Source organism: Trachypithecus francoisi, unplaced genomic scaffold (genome assembly GCF_009764315.1).
Source record: "Trachypithecus francoisi isolate TF-2019V2 unplaced genomic scaffold, Tfra_2.0 Lachesis_group17, whole genome shotgun sequence".
Lineage (NCBI taxonomy): Eukaryota > Metazoa > Chordata > Mammalia > Primates > Cercopithecidae > Trachypithecus > Trachypithecus francoisi.
The window spans coordinates 87,122,733-87,143,922 of record NW_022681462.1 but is presented as its reverse complement, the minus strand read 5'-3'; the positions used below and the strand labels follow the sequence as shown (position 1 = coordinate 87,143,922).

The following is a 21,190-nucleotide window of genomic DNA, read 5'->3' as shown; positions in this document are numbered from 1 at the left end:
TAAAAGGGAAAAAATGCCAAAAACTATAGAGTATTATAAAATCCTTCAGGGTCTCCCCATAAATTCCAAACCCTTTAGCATGACGTGTAAGATTCCTGTCTGCCTTTTCGGGCTCAGCTTTCTTCAGTGATTCCTGGCCTCCTTGCTCCACATGGTGGATTAGAAATGCCTGCGTGGTCCATCTCTCTGGCAAATCCCTGATTCCACTCACAGAGGTAGACTTTTGTTTGTTTGTTTGCTTTTGAGATGGAGTCTCTTGCTCTACTGCCCAGGCTGGAGTGCAGTGGTGCAATCTTGGCTCACTGCAACCTCCCCCTCCTGGGTTCAAGCGATTCTCCCGCCTCAGCTTTTCTGAGTAGCTGGGATTACAGGTGCCCCCCTACCATGCCCAGCTAATTTTTGTATTTTTAGTAGAGATGGGGTTTTGCCATTTTGGTCAGGCTGGTCTTGAACTTCTAACCTCAGGTGATCCACCCGCCACGGCCTCCCAAAGTGCTGGGATTACAGGCGTGAGCCACTTCACCTGGCTCGATGGAGCACCTTCCTGTTCTTCTCTGTGACTAATTGGTCAAGGAGTGCACACCTGACCCAAGTCTAGGATCAGATTCTCCTGGCTTTCTTCTAGGATTACAGACTTCTAACCAAAACAGAGGCTTGGAAAGGTGTGAGAGTCATGTTCGTGACAACAGCCTAGAAGGGTCTGAGATGACTGCTGCTCAGAGGCCAGTGCTATCAAGGTTCCTGCCCTTCCTGTGGAATTCAATTTTTTCTCAGGGTTCTGTAAGATGCTTTGGCACTCTTCCAATGAATTCTTTTTTTTTTTCTTTTTAATCCCAGCCACTAGACCACCAGGGACCAATGGATTCCATTTGTGCTTATGTTAGCTCTGGTTAGCTTGTTACTTACAACACAAATGATCTCAAATAATACAGAAATAGTACAAGGCTTCAGAGGACATGTGAGGTATTTGGAATTGGTATTCATGTCAAAGTGCAGGGAAAGGAAAGGTGTCTTCTCTTCACCATGTGGAATGAGCAACTATATTTGTGATACTGTATCTGGGATTTGCTTCAAAATCATCCAGTTAGAGTTGAGAAGTAGGTATGCATATACACAAAGCAAGACTGGCCATGAGGTAATCAGTATTGAAGCTGGATGTCAGATACATAAGGATTCATTATACAATTATCACTAATTTTTCTATACTTCTCTGAAATTGTTCACAGTATAAAGTTTTTAAAATCTAGTTTTCAGCCAGGTGTAGTGGCTCACGCTTGTAATCCCAGCACTTTGGGAGGCTGAGGTGGGTAGATCGCCTGAGCCCAGGAGTTCAAGATCAGCCTGGGAAACATGGTGAAACCTCATCTCTACAAAAAATACAAAAAATTAGCCAAGCATGATGGTGTGCACCTGTAGTCCCAGCTACTCGGGAGGCTGAAAGGCGGAGAACTGCTTGAGCCTGGGAGGTCCAGGCTGCAGTGAGCCATGATCATGCCACTGCACTCCAGCCTGGGCAACAGAAAGAGACCCTGTTTCAAAAAGAAAGAAAATCTAGTTTCACTTAGAACCATATGTTGTTTAGGGGCGAGACATTGGGAGACTCGATAACTGTCATGGTAGAATAAAGAGGATGAGGAATATGGAATGAGAGAAAAATGGATAATTTAAAACAAGACAATATGAAACTCAGATGCCAAAATGTGAAAGGCATTAAAATGTAGGGCCACCATTTTTAATAAATCTTATTCCATCTGTGACCCTCAAGTTCATAAATTGATCCTGTAGGTTGCTGAATTGCAACTCCAGATGGATTAACACTGCTGCCAGTCTTTTATGCGAAATCTAGGGCACTGACTAGGAAAGAGGGGGATCTTGGAATTATATGTATGTGGGGAACAGACAGAACTGAAGAAATCAGACTCCCCTAAGTCTTTTAAAAAGGTTACTGTGGTGTCCCTTTGCCTAAGGAAAACAGAATTCCACTCTTCTATGCTCTGTGTCCTACTGTGTCTTCCTGTGACAAAGATTCAAATTCAACAAAAGCCAGAACGCAATGTTTAGAATCAGCAAGCAAGTAATTATACCCTACATGAATTTTTTTTTTTTTTTTTTTTTTTGAGATGGAGTCTTGCCCTGTCACCCAAGCTGGAGTGCAGTGGTGCAATCTCGGCTCACTACAGCCTCCACCTCCAGAGTTAAAGCAATTCTCATGCCTCAGCCTCCCAGGTAGCTGGGATTACAGGTGTGTGCCATCACACCTGGCAAATTTTCATATTTTTAGTGGAGACAGGGTTTTGCCATGTTGGCCAGGTTGGTCTCGAACTCCTGACCTCAAGTCAGGTATTTGGATGGAGGCTGAGGCGGGTGGATCACTTGAGCCCAGGAATTCAAGATCAGCCTGGGCAACATGCCTCAGCCTCCCCAAAGTGCTGGGATTATGGGTGTGAATCACCTCACTTGGCCAACCCCAAATGAATTTTTAAATTTTCTAATGTTGAAAAAACCTCAGGAGGGTATGTGGCTGTGGCTATGAAGGGTGCATGACCAAAGGGAGCATACCTTAATTTAGGAACAAACCAAATAAACAAAGATGGACACTTAGTAAGGGAGCTGTAATTATTTTTATTGGTTCATTCAGCAATATTTCTTAACTTCCGGGGAAAATACATGGTATTGCCATTTCTTAATTATCACAGACACTGAACTCAAAATTAAAGGAAGTTTGTTGCAGATGCTTTTTTTTAGAGACAGGACAATTCTTGAGTGCCTTCCTTGGCCTTCACCCTGATTCCTGCGAGCAGATGACTTCCTCTGAAGCAGCCTGATTTTGCGTATCCTTTCACCAATCAAGGATCAGAGTGCGTGCTCCTTGGTTGCTGAAACCTTTTGAAGGTGACAAAATGGAAGAGTTGAGTGTGGTATGGGGATGAGGGGCTTGCAAGAGCAGAAAGCGTTCCCCAGCTAAGCTGGGCTGATCCCCCTGAAGCCTGTCCTGCCAGAGCCCAGTGACTCATCTCTCAGGCAGGGTCTCCACCTAGGCCTCCTGCCTCAGCCTTTCCTCACGTTGTCTGGAGTCAGAAGCACTGAGATTCAGGGATGTGGTCACATAGATGGGCAGATCACTGATGTGTGACGTGATTTGAGGGAACTCCAGTGGTCTCAGCTTTCAGATGTCAACATGTTTGGAGTACTAATTTCCACTTGGATTGTTGTGATTCAGAAAATACTAGGTTTCTTTCTTCCCTTTGCTCTTCAAACCTCTAAAAAATCTCTATTCTATGCCTATCAGCTGATGATCTCACTTCATTGAGAAAATGAGTACATAGAAGGAAACAATACTCTTTTGCAAAATCCACTGAGCTAGTTTGAACTACGTCCATGTACTCGGCCGTCCCTCTTCATACAATGGATCTGTCTTGTCCACCTGAGTCCAGGGTGCTTCCTCCTCACCTGTGGACGGACTCTGCCCTTCTATTCTGCCGCCTGTCTCTCCAGCATCATCAAATCTCCCTCTCTATGGGAGCATTCCCATCAGGAAACATACATGTTATCATATCAATATCGCTGATAAAAACATTCCCTTGCCTTACCTTCTCCAGCCACTTTATAACAAAACCCCACAAAAGCATTGCTTATTCTGTCTCCACATCCTCACCCCAATTCTCTCCTGAACCCACTCTAATCAGCTTTCATTTCAGCTGCTCCACTTAACCTCTCTGATGAAAATCAGCAGTTACGCCTATATCTCCCAGTCCTCATTTTACCTCCCTCTCAGCAGCATTGCCACGTGGCTGAGCGTGCCCTCTTTTCTGAAACTCTTTCTCTACTGGCCTCTGCAGCAGCACACACTTCTGCTTTGCTTCCTTTCATACCAGCCTCTCACTCCATGCATGTTCCTTCACCAGCTCTGCCTCCTTGCCCCAACCTCTAAATCTTGGCATTCCGCGGGACTAGCCCTTGGTCCTCTTCTCTTTGACACTCACCCCCAGGTGATTGCATGATTTCCCGTAGCATCTATATGAGGATGACTCCCAAAAACCTATCTCTACCTCCAGTCTCCCCTGAACTCCAGACCTGTACCTCCACCTGCCTACTGTATATCTCCGCTTGGGTGTAGGATGGGCATCTACAAAGATACTGAAATGGATCTCATTTTAGTCTCGGTATCTCTTTAGGTGATAGAGGCTATGTTCCTAAGTGAACAATGAAGTAGTGGCAGTTCCATCAGATACTTAGAGCCAGAGACAGTCCTAAGCAAACAGCTGGAAAAGAAATCCGGCAAGAAATTCTGAGCAATAGGAATTTTCTCTGAAGATTACTTGGAAGTGCCCCATGAGAAAAACCATAGCTTCAAACCCCTGCCAAGCCCAGAGAATGCCTTACACTAAAATAGATCGTCATAAAATTAATAGGTAACAACTTTCCTGCCCACCCATTACTTCTCTTTCCTCCCTCCCACTGGGGACTCTGCAGATATCAGAAATCACAGTGGCAAGAAAGAGGGGTAAGGAATAGGAGAGTAAGAAGGGAAAGAGAGAAGACATCTACCTCCCTCTTCTTTCTTGTAGCTCCAGCTTCAGCAGCCCCAAATGGGGGGAGGGAGACCTTAAATGAAGATTGAAGCATTGGTCATTATGTTATACGAGACTGACCATGTTAGTTACTGAACAGACTGTCTTCATAACCAGAGGCTTTTTACTGTCTGAGAATGCCCAGGGCAGGAGAAGAACCAAGCCCAACAGAACAGGTTTAAATGGACAGTGAGGGAAAGAGTTCAGTTGCTCTAAAATCACACCCTACAAATCCTCCTTCGGTATTGTAATGATTGCAATGGAATCCGCCCCAAACATGATTCTTCCTCACTTCTGTACTTCTCTCCCTGCAAACCTGCTTTCCCCCAGACCTTCCTAAGGGGTCAGTGACTACGACGACAATCCACCCAGACCCCTCTGCACTGATTTCTCGCTTTCACCCACTTCCACACCTACAAACAAGCTCTGCCAGCTCCTCTCCACCCACACTGGAGCCTGGAGTCCTCGCTGTCACGTGGCCTGGAACCCTCACTGCCTGACGGCCCTGCCTCGGCTCCAGCAACCGCAGTTGTTTATGCAGCAGCCATGTTCTTCTTTGTACAATGCTGACTAGATATTATTTCCCCCCTACTCCAAACCTCCGCACAGCTTCCCCTCACACTTTGAATTTTATTCTAACTCCCTGTCTCAGCCTGTAACCCCCACCTGCCTGGCTCCTGCCTCTGCTCCAGCCTCACCTCCCGCCCTCTCTCAGCACTCACTGTCTTCAGCCTCCCCACTTTTTCTTGCTGTTTCCTGAACACACCAGCGTCACTCCCATCTCAGGCTTTTGCCTGGGCCCATCCATCTGCGCAACACTCTTCCCCTAGATCTCTCCACGCCTCACTCCCTGGGTTCCTCAGGCTGCTGCACAAACGTTATCTCAGAGGAGAAGCCTCCTCAGACTTCTCCACCGAAAACAGTCCTCTTCATTCATCCCCCACCCTCCCACCCCACCCCTCTACCTGCTTTGTTTTCCTTATTACTAACTCACATGATGTTATGTGTTTATTTGGTTGACTATTGTCTATTTCTCCAGCAAAATGTAAGCCCCAGGAAATAGGAGCCGCCTCTGTTTTGTTTCCCACTGTGTCTCCAGCCCCTCAAACACTACCTGGCTCAGAGTTAGCACTTGTTAAAATTTTGAGGAAGCAAGCAAGCACATGGGAGGATACCAAAACATGTCAGTAAAAGGAGCTAAACACACAAAAGATAAGGTTAGTAAATTTTCATGAATGAGTAAAAAAAGTAGCGCCCCTGTCCTTTAGGGATAGGAGTGGGGAAATGGAGAGACAGTCAGAAAGGAAGATGGCAAGATTGAAGGATACTCAGAAGACAGGCCATTCACGTGGGGAGGAAGGCCATGACTTCTCGAATACACTCCTAAGAAGCTGACTCTGGGCAGGAGAACTGGAGGGAGAAGCTCCACCTAGACCCAGAAATGGTAGGTTGGGCTAGCTCACTCAAATGGCCACCAAGTTTAACTATCATTACCTTAGGATGAGAAATCTGTGCTCTGTAAACACTTATAAATAGATAGATAGATATGTAAATATAGATATGTATATCTATATATATGTAAATATATATCTATATATAGATAGATTTTTTTTTTTTTTGAGATGGGAGTTTTGCTCGTGTTGCCTGAGCTGGAGTGCAATGACATGATCTCAACTCACCGCAATCTCCACCTCCCGGGTTCAACCGATTCTCCTACCTCAGCCTCCTGAGTAGCTGGGATTACAGGCACCCTCCACCACACCTGGCTAACTTTGTATTTTTAGTAGAGACAGGGTTTCTTCATGTTGGTCAGGCCGGTCTCGAACTCCCAACCTCAGGTGATCCGCCCACCTCGGCCTCCCAAAGTGCTGGGATTGCAGGTGTGAGCCACTGCACATGGCCCAATACCTAGTATTTCTATAAAGTTTACATTTTAAATGTTGGGGCTTTTTTCTTCATTTATTGCACATTCTGGAAGAGGAAGGAGTCATGCACCAGGGTATAAAATTGTGCTCTTCCATGGTCATTCACACAGAATCAAGAATCAGGGTCAGAAGAGGTTGACAGCTGCTGCTGGGGCTGGGGGCTGCAGGGACAACGGCAGACAACAGGCATGGAGCTGACCGTGGAAGGCCTCCATCTGGGACCTGAAGATCCTTCTTGGAGATCACATAGGGGACTAATAGCAGAGCCTCAGAGCAAACAGGGGCTGGCACTAGGAGTTGGAGGGACGATCACATCTGCACAGAGGACCTGAAAAGGCATTGTCCTTTTATCTGTATCCCAGAATCCTGTGTAGGGCCTCTCTGTAAGGACAGGGCCAGGGTTGCTCCCTGGCCTTGAGTTGGCCTCATGAGGAGTCCAGTATGAGCCCTGCAAGCTTGTCAGCTGGAGATATAGGCGCCAGCTCTTCTTTATGCCCCCCTGCTTGAGACACTAGGCAGTTCCTCTCAATAATTCATGATTCTTCTTCTCAGCTCTTCAAATGCAAGAAATTCCCATTCTTTCAGGAAACTCTGGATCTCCTGGTTACTCTAGGTTTTAATTAACTGCTCTGGTTCCTCAGTTTCATTTTCATCCTTTACTTCCAAGCATTTCTAGTAATTTCAGTCTGAAGTCTCACTTTCTCCCTTATTCATGAGTTTTCTCCTGGGATCCTTTTCACCAGTCACAGGGCCTACTCCAGGGTCCACAGAGAATAAGCCCTCGCTCGACCCTAATGCAATCCAGGAGTCACGAGGTGCCGAGTGAGAAAGCACGGGTGCTCCTCTCTGCTGCCGGCAATCTCTCAATATGGGGGCTTTCACTTCCCAATTTTTACTACTTTAATTTAGTATTAGTCCTTTTGAAAATTCTCTACCTATCTTGACTGCCTTAAGAATAACAAAATGTGGGCCCTGGCTTGGCTATGCTAAGTGGTAGATGGTAGAGACAGGGTAGAGATGGCAGAACGAGAGAGGGGCTAGGAAGATCCTGGACAGCGTGGCCCACCCACCGGGGGCACCCTCATCGTGTGGCTCCACCAGGGAGCCAGGTGGCTCTCTCCATTCCCTCTGAATAAAGGGAATGCTGCTTCTAACCTATTCCCCACTGCCTCCTCTCTTCCTGGAAGCCTGCCATACAAAGAAAGTTCCCAGGTGCTCAGATTTTGGTATCAGCAGTTGCTGCCTTATGTATGATGAAATGGGACAGCCCCAGCTCTTACCCATTCTGGTCTTCCTCCCGTTCTGCCTCCTTCCTGGCTGAGGCTCAAGGAAGAAAAATACCCTTCAGAGATGGCCTCTTTGGCACTTGGATTCTTTCCGTCTCGATAACACAGCGGTTCTCTTTCTAGAAAGGATGACCCTTTGTTTCTGCATGAAGGAACCAGAAAGGAAGGGATTCTCTTAACTCTCAACTCAACTGTAGCACGTAATATTTTTATTTAAATTTGAAGGTGATGAGTTCTATGTGAATGTATGTATTTTTGTGAAAATAAATGTATTTACATGTTTTTTGTGTGAAAATAAATCCAAATAAATAGTATTGCCTTGCTCTAGTCATGGTTTCATCTGCAGTCTCTGTGCTGCTTCATCAGACAGCTTTGGGTCCTCTGGAGTGAAGGATCCCTCACAGAGCTGTCCAGTTTGCCCTCCCTGAGAAGGTCTAACTCTGCCAAAGACAAATGTGCCTTCTCCACCCCTGCTGCCAGAATTGGGATGCTTCCCTTTTCATGGAAGAGAATCCAGTCTTCCTCCGCCTTCTAGAGTGAGCCTAGACTTAAGCCTCTAGTCTAAAATATAGGACCCCACTACTCCAGCAACACAATATCCTCCTTCACATGTGGGTCTCGCTCTGCTAGAAGATGTATTTGAGAACAAAATCTCTCCTTTTATATCATTCATCAAAATTAAATGGAATTAAGATGCCGATTATCCTAAAATCTTACCCAACTAGGTCTATTTGAGACTCTGGCAATTAGGGATTGCAGAGGAACTTACTCCTTTGGACCCTAATATGCAAGAGTGATTCTCAATTCTATCTTTTCAATCAATCATTGTATCTTTTAAGGCCTTCAGCTACCAAGCAAATAGGGCTTAGTTTGGACACTTCCTTTTTCCCCTCAATTGTGGCTCCTATTCAAAAGACAACCCAGCAAATGGTTAAACCACACCTCAAGGACAGTAAGCCCATGTTGGCCAGTGCCCTCCCCAGCTGTCATCTGTTTCTACTTTACATCACTAAGGTCCTTGGGAGACAATCAGTCGTTCTCTCTGCTGGTCATACCAGCATCTCCAAAAGCCCTCCAGCTTCTGCCACACTGTATTTATTCAACAAATTCTGAGCCTGTTCAGGAAAAGAAACTACTGCAGCTTACTTCGGGCACTTTTTAGGAACAGAGAATTGTAAGCTCATCTCCTAGAAAGTCACATAAGCTCACTTTTCTTCCACCTTGCCAGGTTTTTTTTTATTATTGTTATCAACAATTTTAATAAGGTATAATTTATATGACATTAAATTCACCCATTTTAAGTGTACAAGTCAATGGTTTTTAGTATATTTACAGAGTTGTGCAACCACCACTACAATCTTATTTTAGAACATTTTCACCAACCCCAAGGCTCCATGCTCATTAACTCACTCTCCACTCCTATCCCCAGACCTAAGCAACTACTATCTGCCTTCTGTCTTTATAGATTTGCCTTTTCTGAACATTTTTTATTTAAAAACATACTATATGTAGCCTTTTGTTATTGGCTTCCTTCACTGAGTACAATGGTTTTGAAGTTTGTCTATGTTGCAGCATGTATCACCATTCCATTGTATGGATACACCACATCTTGTTTATCCATTCATCAGCTGATAGACATTTGGGTTGTTTCCACTTTTTTGGCTGTTGTGAATAATGCTGCTATGAACACCCACATCCTAGCCTCTATGTGGATATATGTTTTCATTACTCCTGAGTAGAAACCTAGGAGCGGAATTGCTGGTTCACATAATAATTTAATGTTTAACATCTTGAGAAACTGCCAAGCTGCCTTCCAAAGTTGCTGCACCATTTTACATTCCCTCCAGCAATATCTGAGGGACTGCATGACTTTTAACCAGATAGTTACAAGTTACGTAATTATGTAGAGAAATCTCTTAATTCTATAACTAGTTAGCTGAGATGATTCCTCACATTATATACATAGTATTTGATAGTATGTACCACTTCTCTGATTATAACATCTTTCACTCTGGGTAAGATATTGTAACAGCTACTACCCACCCAAACCAGTCCCAAACTCCATCTATACTACTCCAATTAAATTTTAAATCTCCTAACCTTGTAGCTTTAGTACAAGTTGTTAACAATTTTTTTCCATTTCTGTGTTTGTTATTTCTGTATTAGCGACTTGTTTTTGTTGTTGTTGTTTGTTTTTTGTTTGTTTGTTTTTGAGACAGAGTCTTGTTTTGTCGCCCAAGCTGGAGTGCAGTGGCACAATCTTGGCTCACTGCAACTTCTGCCTCCCGGGTTCAAACAATTCTCCTGCCTCAGCCTCCCAAGTAGCTGGGATTATAGGTGCCCACCACCACGCCTGGCTAATTTTTGTATTTTTAGGAGAGACAGGGTTTCACCATGTTGGCCAGGCTGGTCTCAAACTCCTAACCTCAGGTGATCCACCCGCCTTGGCCTTCCAAATTGCTGGGATTACAGACATGAGCCACTGCACCCAGCCTACTTGTTCTTTAAGACCAGAAAAGCCTGGGAAGTGTTGCCACCTCATCAGACACAGTGGTGGGAGATGCCCAGTGTCCTCCCACAATGGAGCCTGGTGTGTGCCTCAGCACTGTCTCAGCAACATGACAGGATGGCAGGGGATGACAGCACAGTCTAGCATCTTAGCAAAAGAAAAGCAACGCTATGGAAGAACAGACTTACTTGTAAATAACTGTTTTTTCTCCTTCCTGGGATTCCAAAAGATAAGGAGCTCTTGCCAAGGGTTTCAAATCAAAACTACAGTCGTTAAAATTCACTTTCACTTTTAACCTTTAACAAGATAACAAGTGTGAGAAGGTATTTTTGTTCTTTTTCAATATTGTTTTTTGAGACATGGTCCAGCCTCAACCTCCTGGGCTCAAGGGATCCCTCCCACTTCAGCCACCCTCCAAAGTAGCTGGAACTACAGGCATGCACCACCACGTCAAGGGATTTTTTATTTTTTGTAGAGATGGGGTCTCAACATGTTGCCCAGGCTTGTCTCAAACTCCTGGCCTCACACGATCCTCCTGCCTCGGCCTCCCAAAGTGCTGAGATTATAGGCATGAGCCTCCACGCCTGGTGGTATGAGAATGTTTTGAAAACAATACTAGCTTACATTTATGTCGTAAGTATTATTATACACTGACTACTAAACATAGAGACAAAAACATCATTACTCCAACTAGTATACATTCTTGGGTGAAATTAGTTGTTTTAGAGTTTCTGAAACCATGATGGAGATTGATTTACTATTCACTGAGAACCAAGGATCAGTTAAGCAAAGTTTAAAGTACTCCCTATCCACTAAGAGTTTAAACTCTGTAGTAAAAATAAGCCACAAAAATTGTGTCATTTAGAAGCATTATGTAAAATGTTTTTCCCTAGAGAGAATCCAAACATTCCACTTTCCCGTCCTTTGCCATGGGGTGTCAGGTACCTTAGAGTCCTCCAATCTTGCACCCACGGAAGGGTTGACTGGAACGGTGATATTGGCCCTGAACAGAACACACATTTTGCTGGCACAGAGCAGACATAGAATGTAGTATAGCAATGTGTGAAATGCTTCAAGAAGAAAAGGAAGCAATCACCAAGATAAGAAAGCAATAAGAGCCTACTGGGAATGAACAAGCATATTGGGGGAAAAAAGGAAATTTAAGAAATTAAAATCTTAATATCCAACACAGTGAAGAAAGAATTAGCAAGCTGGAAAATATATACAAAGAAATTGCCTAGGAAAATGGAAAATATAAAGGACATATTAAAAGATACTAAGAGAATAAGAAGGCCTAATATATATCTAATCTAAGCCCAGAAGCAGAATGCAAAGAATTAAGTAAAAGCAATATTTAAAATAATTGCTGTATATTTTCCTGAACTGATGATAAACATGAATACAGAGATCCAGGAAGCACAACATATACCAGTAGGTTAAATAAAAAGAAATCCAGCTAGGTGCAGTGGCTCACACTTGCAATCCCAGCACTTTGGGAGGCTGAGATGGATAAACCCCTTGAATCCAGGAGTTTGAGACCAGCCTGGTCAACATGGTGAAACCTCATCTCTACTAAAAACACAAAATTAGCCAGGTGTGGTGGTGCATTCCTGTAGTCCCCTGGGGAGCTACAGGATGGGGGATCGCTTGAGCCCAGGAGGTCAAGGCTGCAGTGAGCCGAGACTGCACCACTGCACTCCAGTCTGGGTGACAAAATGAGACCCTGTCTCAAAAAAAAAAAAAAAAAAGAAAAAAGAAAAAGAAACCCATACCCAGACACCAGCAGTGAGAATGCAGGGCACCTAAAGACAAAGAGAAGATCTTAACAGCAGCCACAGAAAAAGGACAAAAAAATCAGAATGACAGCAGACTTCTCAAAAACAACAGAAGCCAAAACACAACAGAACTATGTCTTTAAAACATTAAGCGAAATAAATGTCAACCTAGAATCGTGTGCTTGGCAAATTATCTTCAAAGGTAAACAAACATTGAATTGTAAAAGCCAAACTTTAGAACAAAGGAAAATGATCCCAGAAATTTGGTATAAAACGGAAAGAGGGCTGGGTGCGGTGGCTCAAGCCTGTAATCCCAGCACTTTGGGAGGCCGAGACGGGCGGATCACGAGGTCAGGAGATCGAGACCATCCTGCCTAACACGGTGAAACCTCGTCTCTACTAAAAATACAAAAATTAGCCGGGTGAGGTGGCGGGCGCCTGTAGTCCCAGCTACTCGGGAGGCTGAGGCAGGAGAATGGCATAAACCCGGGAGGCGGAGCTTGCAGTGAGCTGAGATCTGGCCACTGCACTCCAGCCAGGGCGACAGAGCGAGACTCTGCCTCAAAAAAAAAAAAAAAAAAAAAAAAAACGGAAAGAGGGGCCGGGCGCGGTGGCTCACGCCTGTAATCCCAGCACTTTGGGAGGCTGAGGTGGGTGGATCATGTGAGGTCAGGAGTTCAAGACCAGCCTGACCAACATGGAGAAACCCCATCTCTACTAAAAATACAAAATTAGCCGGGCATGGTGGCGCACGCCTGTAATCACAGCTACTCAGGAGGCTGAGGCAGGAGAATCTCTTGAACCCAGGAGGCGGAGGTTGCGGTGAGCCGAGATCGCACCATTGCACTCCAGCGTGGGCAAAAAGAGCGAAACTCTGTCTCAAAAAAAAAAAAAAAAAAAAGGAAAGAGGGACGGGATGCATATGGATTCCTTTCTCTTTGCAGCTGTCTCCCATACCTATATCCGCTACAGAACTGTACCGAACCCCTACTGGTAACTTCAGATGGGATGTTTCCTCATGGATGTACCCAAACTAGAGGTCATTTATTAAATGAATAAAATTATAAAACAAACCATTGAGTGATTTAAATCCCAAGAAACTGTTGTTCCTCCTTTCCTATTTTTATCCAAGTTTCTACCTTTGTCTGCTTTCTACTAGGCTAGGTTAAATGACCCTTCTTTGTGTGTCCCTAATAATATGTGCATATAACATTGTAATAGAATGATCTGCTTAAATATCTGTCTTCTCTATTAGATTGTGAATGCTTTAAAGGCAATTACAACTCAATACATGATTCTTTGATGGAATGAATTAATGTTATAGGATGAATTGCATGCACCCAAAAAAGTATCTTCAAATTCTAATCCCTGGCATGTGTATCGAATTCGACCTTATTTGGAAATAGGGTCTTTGCAGATGTTATCAGGTTAAAATGAGGTAATACTGAATTAGGGTTGTGGACCCTAACCCACTGACAGGTGTCCTTATCAGAAGAGGGGAATTTGGACACAGACACAGAGAGAAGACCATGTGAAAATGGAGACAGCCATTGCAGAAATAAGGCTATAACTGAAGCGTTTCACTTCTGTTTCACTCCTCTTGCCACAATCGTGACTGAGGCTCTTATTACCAAAAACATGGATTCTTATTGTTATAAACCGAGAAACACCAAGGATTGCTGCAACCATCAGTAGCTAGGAAAGAGACAAGGAGCCTTCAGAGAGAGTGACCCTGCCAGTACCTTGATGTTAGCCTTCCAGCCTCCAGGACTGTGGAGAATAGATTCCTGTCATTCTAAGCTGCTTAGTTTGCAGTGTTTTGTTACAGCAAGCCCAGGAAACTAATATATACGATAACAATTCTCAAAACTTCGAGCTCCTCTCTGACTCTTAGTTCTCCCTGGCCCTCCAAATGTAGTCACCAAAATCTAGAATTCCCTTGCGTCATCCTATCGATCTCTGTTTCACTCCTCTTGCCACAATCGTGACTGAGGCTCTTATTACCAAAAATGTGGATTCTTATTTTTTAAAAAAACTCTTCAGTGATCTCCAACCTCCAGTCTTATCCTATATCCAAACTGTCACATACCTCACACGTCAGATTAAAGTTTCTAAAAGCACCATCTCCAGCATCTCACCCCCTCCTCAGCTATCCTCACTGACTCCCCATTCCCTACACGATAAAAACTCCCAACTCTTTAGCTAGTATTGAAGGTTCTTTGCAAAATGGCTACAACCTAGATTCACAGACTTAATCAGTGACTGGTCATCCATTCATTCATTACACAGACAAGTAAACAGGTGCAAACTGTGTGATCGATGAAAAAGTACCTGGTGGGACAAAAGAGAGACTCATCTGTACAGCCTAGTGTAAGGAGGTGGTTTGGAACAACTTCAGAGAGGAAGTTTTAAAATGGCATTTTAACAGAGTTTTGGAAACAATGTTTTCAAAAAAAAGAAAAAAAAAAGACGGTTCAGAGAGAAAGCCCAGCATGTGTGAAGAACAGCATTTATTCAGGTACTTGCGGAAGACCTGGTATTGTTGGAGTACAGAGTAGAAGGGAGGGAAAAATCAGCCCAGTCTTGTATGTCATACTAAAGAGATCACATTTTAACTGAGGGACGCAGGAATCACTAAAGAGATTAAGTCAGGCAGTAACACGACATGCCACATTTCACCCTGGTAGCACCATGCAACATAAGGGAAAGCATGGCACTGTGTTTTAGAATGTAGACTGTGGAGTCAGAGACCTTAGTTCAGTTTCTGAATCTACTGCTTTATGGCTATAAATAAGTGATTTTCAATCTGGTATGTGTTGGAATCATCTGAAGATCTTGAAAAAAGACTGATGTCTAGGTCCCACCCTCAGAGATTCTGACTTCATTTGTCTAGGGCATGGCTTGGATACTGAAATTTTTTTTTTGTTTTTTTGAGACAGAGTCTCACTCTGTTGCCCATGCTAGAGTGCAGTGGTGTGATCTCGGCTCATTGCAACTTCCGCCTCCCAGGTTCAAGCAATTCTCCTGCCCCAGACACCCGAGTAGCTGGGATTACAGGCATGCACCACCACGCCCGGCTATTTTTTTGTATTTTTAGTAGAGACCAGGTATTCACCATGTTTGCCAGGCTGGTCTCAAACTCCTGACCTCAGGTGACCCACCTGCCTCAGCCTCCCAGAGTGCTGGGATTACAGACATGAGCCACCACGCCTGGCCGGAATTTTTTTTTTTAATTTTCCATGATATTCTGATATAAAGCCAAAGCTGAAAAATCCTGCTATAAAATTGACAAGGTCCTTAAGTCATCTGTGTAATAGTACCTACCAAATAAAATTTCTATGAAGATGAAACAAAATTAGCATGTTAAGAAGCGTACAACTCATTCTATTCATCAGCACTTTAAAATGTTCTCCAAGATAGACCATAAAATAGGCCACAAAACAAGTGTCAGAAAATTTAAGAAAATCAAAATTATATCAGTACTCTCTCTGACCACAGTGGAATAAAATTGGAAATCAACTCCAAAAGGAACCCTCAAAACCATGCAAATACGTGGAAATTAAATAACCTGATCCTGAGCAATCATTGGGTCAACAATGAAATCAAGATGGAAATTTAAAAAGTCTTTGAGCTGAAGGATAATAGTGACACAACCTATCATAACCTCTGGGGTACAGCAAAAGTCATGCTAAAAGGAAAGCCTACATCACAAAGTCTGAAAGAGCACAGACAATCTAAGGCCACACCTTACAGAACCTGAGAAACAAGAACCAGCCAAACCCAAACCCAGCAGAAGAGAAATAACGAGATCAGAGCAGAACTAAATGAAATTGAAACAAACAAACAAACAAACAAACACCAAAGATAAATGAAACAAAAAGCTGGGGGGAAAAAAAGGAATGTGTAACAGTGTCTGGTACATAGGAGCTCAGTAAATAATAAATGTTATAGATTGGATATGATCATGGGAATTTGGTTTACGGGAATGTTTAGGAAGGGGCAAATTATTATTATTATTTGTTGTTGTTTTTTGAGGTGGAGTCTCGCTCTGTTGCCCAGGCTGGAGTGCAGTGGCGTGATTTCTGCTCACTGCAAGCTCCGCCTCTCGGGTTCACGCCATTCTCCTGCCTCAGCCTACCGAGTAGCTGGGACTACAGGTGCCCACCCCCACACCCAGCTAATTTTTTGTACTTTTAGTAGAGACGGGGTTTCACTGTGTTAGCCAGGATGGTCTCGATCTCCTGACCTCGTGATCCACCCACCTCGGCCTCCCAAAGTGCTGGGATTATAGGCTTGAGCCACCACGCCCGGCCATTATTATTTTTATTATTTTTGTTGTTGTTGTTGTTATTGAGATGGAGTTTTGCTCTTGTTGCCCAGGCTGGAGTGCAATGGCACGATCTTGGCTCACTGCAACCTCTGCCTCCAGGGTTCAAGCGATTCTCCTGCCTCAGCCTCCCAAGTAGCTGGGATTACAGGTGCCCACCACCATACCTGGCTAATTTTTATATTTTTAGGAGAGACAGGGTATCACCATGTTGGCCAGGTTGGTCTCGAACTACTGACCTCAGGTGATCCACCTGCTTCAGCCTCTCAAAGTGCTGGGATTACAGGTGTGAGCCACCACGCCTGGCCAGGAAGGGCAAATTAGAAGGAGATTTAGGAATGGATATGACAGAGCCCAGTGCTGGATTATGTAAAGGGATAATGAGCGATAAAGAAGAACCCTGATATTTCCTATAACCAGGAACACAAAAAAAAGCAAGTTAGATGCATAAGATGACAAGCACTTTTGGATAGGTTGAATTTGACTTATGTGTGGAAAACAGACAATTGAATATTTGTGACTGGAACACAGAAGGCACACTCATCTTGCTACAGTCTTCTCTGTCGCATGAAGACATTCCAGAACTGTCTTAGTGGTTAAGCACTTGAGCTTCTTCCCACTCTCAGACTCCTGGCCCCATCAGCACCTTCTGCATAATAGTATGGGATGTGGACCCCAAGTGTTCAGGCTAGAGACAGAAAAGCGGCATCACAATTATCTTCAAAATTTGAAAAATATATTGGAGAGAAGCTGTTCCTCCTTAGGAAATACAGGAAATTCCTCTATAAGAAAAAAAAAAATGAGCATGGTGGCCAGGTTCAGTGGCTCACGCCTGTAATCCCAGCACTTTGGGAGGCCAAGGCGGGCAGATCACCTGAGGTCAGGAGTTCGAGATTAGCCTGGCCAACATGGTGAAACCCTGTCTCTACTAAAAATACAAAAAATTAGCCGGGCGTGGTGGCAGATGCCTGTAATCCCAGCTCCTCGGGAGGCTGAGACAGAAGAATTGCTTGAACCCGGGAGGCAGAGGTTGCAGTGAGCCAAAATCAGGCCACTGCAATCCAACTTGAACAACAAAAGCGAAAACCCATCTCAAACAAACAAACAAACAATCAAACAAACAAACAAAAAAATATATATATATATGAGCATGGTCTTCAATGACTTCTGGCACACACATGCTTAGTGTGTAAAGACTAAGATTCAGTAAAAGGGCTCATATAAGAAGCCAGTCACCCCCAAACACGCCAGCCCCCATAAGGCTAGAGAAGTTATGAGGTCACAGAAGATAATGTGACAATCATCTAAAAAGGACATTTTCTTTACCACATTAGTCACCACCAGCACCTTAGTAAGGGTGAAAACAGTGTGACTGGAACTCATTGTATTGCCCATTAATTGCTCACTATAAAATCAGTATTCTAAATATCATCTTAATACATGATCAGAGTTAAACCTATTATCACTGTATGTCCATTAATTGCTCACTATAAAATCAATATTCTAAATATCATCTTAATACATGATCAGAGTTAAACCTATTATAAATAGACTCCTGGTTTGGGTGGAACCTATTTAATTACTAGAGCTAGGATTATGATGCTCAAAGTAGACAAAGAAAAAAAAGTAACAGCCATTTTTTCAGAATTCTGTCTTAAGATTTATTTCTGTCTTATGTAACATTCACAATGCCATTTGTGGCCACTTTTTAAAAATAACAAATGAAATGATTTTAGTTCTGCTTCCATTTAGGATGTAGAAAGCATCCTAAAATAGAAATAATGATGTTCTAGAAATAATGGTGCTCTCACCCCAAGGTCAAAAAAGGCCAGATAATCTACAAAAACATAACTTTTATTGAGTCCATCAGATCTCAAGGCAAAGAAGTAAACTGAATTCCAAAGACAAGTACCTCCCACAAGAAGCAGGACAAAAAACCTGCTTCGCCTTTGGTAGAACGTGAGAGGAAAGGGTGGCTTCCTCTCTTTTTCCTCTCATGCTCTCATGCTCAGATAAAAAAAGAAAAAAATTGATGATTAGCTGGACTTTACTAAAATTTAAAATGTGTGCTCTGCAAAAGACACTGTTAAGAGAATGAAAAGATAAGCCTTAAACTGGGAGAAATTATTTGCAAAATATATACCTGATAAGGGACTTACATTCAACATATACGAAGAATTCCTAACACTCAACAATAAGAAAATAAACAACCCATTTAAAAATGATCAAATGAGGCCGGGCGCGGTGGCTCAAGCCTGTAATCCCAGCACTTTGGGAGGCCGAGACGGGCGGATCACGAGGTCAGGAGATCGAGACCATCCTGGCTAGCACGGTGAAACCCCGCCTCTACTAAAAAAATACAAAAAATTAGCCGGGCGAGATGGCGGGCGCCTGTAGTCCCAGCTACTCGGGAGGCTGAGGCAGGAGAATGGCGTAAACCCGGGAGGCGGAGCTTGCAGTGAGCTGAGATCCGGCCATTGCACTCCAGCCTGGGCGACAGAGCGAGACTCCGTCTCAAAAAAAAAAAAAAAAAAAAAAATGATCAAATGATGTGAACAACAGAAAATTCACCAAAGAAGCTACACAGATGGCAAATAAACATGTGAAAATAGTCTATGGCAAAGAAGCATATGAAAAGATGCTGGAGGTAGAGCAAGATAGTGGAATAGAAGCCCACACCCTTTATTCCCCGTACTGGAACAACAGATTTGAACATCTCTCTGCACACAGAAAAGCACCATCACAAAAACCAAAAATCAGGTGAGCAATCACAGTACCTTGTTTTAACTTCACATCACTCAAAGAGGCACTGAGGAGGGCAGGAGGGACAGTCTTGAGTCACTGATGCCACCCCTCTCCTATACCCCAGCCATAGCCGTGTGTACAGAGAGTCTGTGCATTTGGAGGGGGTGAGCCCAGTGACTAGGGGACTTATGTTGAATTTGGTTCTGCCCTGTCACAAGAGAGAATAAAGCCATGCTGGGCTCAGCCAGCACCCGCACAGGAAGCAAATACTTGGACCAGCCTTAGCCAGAGGGAAACTGCCCAGCCCAGTGATTGGAACTTGAGTTTCTCCACAAGCCTCACCATTGTGGGCTGAAGTATCCTGGGCTCCTAGGTAAACTTGAAAGGCAGTCTAAGAACAAGGACTGTAATTCCTAGACAATTCCTCGTGTTGGGCTGAGCTCAGAGCCAGAAAACTAGGGTGGCACATGACCTAGGGAGACACCAGCTGGCATGGCTAAGGGAGTGCCTGCACCATCCCTCCCCCAACCCCAAGCAGTGCAGCTTGCAGCAACTCCAAAGGTGACACCTTCCTTCTGCTTAAAGGGAGGAGAGGGAAGAGTAAAGAGGACCTTGTCCTGTACCTCGGATACCAGCTCAGCCACAGTAGGATAGAATAGCAGGCAGGGTCCTGCGGTCCCCACTCCTGGCCCTAGCTTTGGGATGACTTTTCTAGACACATCTTGGGCCAAATGGGAATCTGCTGCCTTGAAGGGAAGGACACAATCCTGGCAGGATTCATCGCCTGCTGACTACGGAGCCCTTGGGCCCTGAAAACCAGCAGCAGCGACACCCAGGGAGTACACCGGGGACCCTGGACTCTGAGATGTGCTGGCTTCAGCAGTGACCCAGAACATTCCCAGCTGTGGTGGCTATGGTGAAAGATTCCTTCTGTTTGAGAAAAACAGAGGAAAGAGGAAAGGGAACTTGGTTTTGCACCTTAGGTACCAGCTCAGTCATAGTAGGATAGAGCAACAAGCAGGCTTTTTGGGTCCCTGAGTCTGGGCCTGGGCTCTTGGACAGCATTTCTGGACCTGCCCTCAACCAAATGGGAGTCCATTGCCCTGACGGTGAGTCCCAGGCCTGGCAGCATTCACCACAAGCTGAAGGAAGAGCTCTTGGGCTTTTTTAAACATCGGTGGTAGCCTGGCAGAATCCCCATAGACCAGTGGTGGCGGTGGCCACAGGGAGAGGATTCTCAGCATGTGGAAAGGGGAGGGAAGAGTGGGAAGGATTTTGTATTGTGGTGTGAATGCCAGCTTAGCTGCAGTAGAAAAGAACATCAGGTAAACTGCTAAGGTTTTTTTTACTTCAAGCCCTGGCTCCCAGACAGCATCTCTGGACATGCCCAGGACCTGGGGGAACTCACACCCTGAAGGGAAAGGCCTTGCGCAAGACCGGGTGCTGTACTGTCTTCAGGTCTGACCCAGTGCAGCACCAATAATGGTGGCCACAGGGGTGCTTGCATCAGGACACCCCCAGCTCCAGGTGGCTCAGCACACAGAGAGGACTGTTTGTTTGGGAGAAAGTGGGAGTAAATATCAGGAGTCTCTGCCTAGTAACCAGATAACTCTTCTGGAACTTATCAAAGTCCACCAAGGCAATACCTCTATGAGTCTGCAAAAACCACAGTATCATTGGGCTTGGGGCCCAAATGCCCTCAAACACCTAGAAAGCCTTCCCAAGAAAGACAAACCCAGGATGTAAAGACTACATTACCTAACTCTTCAATGCTCAGATACTGATGAATATCTGTAAGCATCAACACTATCCAGGAAAATATAGGCATACCAAATGAACTGAACAAGGCACTAGGGACAAATCCCAGAGAAAAAGAGATATAAGACCTTTCAAACAGAGAATTCAAAATAGCTATTCTGAAGAAACTCAAAGAAATTCATGATAACGCAGAGAAGGAATTTAGAATTCTATCAGACAAATTAGATAGAATTATTTCAAGAAATTGAAATAATTACAAAGAATTGGCTAGGCATGGTGGTTCATGCCTGTAAT

The 21,190-nt window shown here is 44.2% G+C and overlaps 1 protein-coding gene across 1 annotated transcript in view; it reads right to left on the bottom strand.

Moving 5' to 3' along the window:
• Positions 1–2,604: 2,604 nt before the first annotated feature.
• Positions 2,605–21,190, bottom strand: part of FAM228B (family with sequence similarity 228 member B) — a 52,089-nt gene continuing 33,503 nt past the window's right edge. The window contains 5 exon segments of the mRNA XM_033176425.1: positions 2,605–2,883; positions 4,549–4,605; positions 7,777–7,808; positions 7,810–7,924; positions 10,480–10,587. Coding sequence (XP_033032316.1) covers positions 2,847–2,883; positions 4,549–4,605; positions 7,777–7,808; positions 7,810–7,924; positions 10,480–10,587 — 349 coding nt within the window. The 3' untranslated portion in view covers positions 2,605–2,846.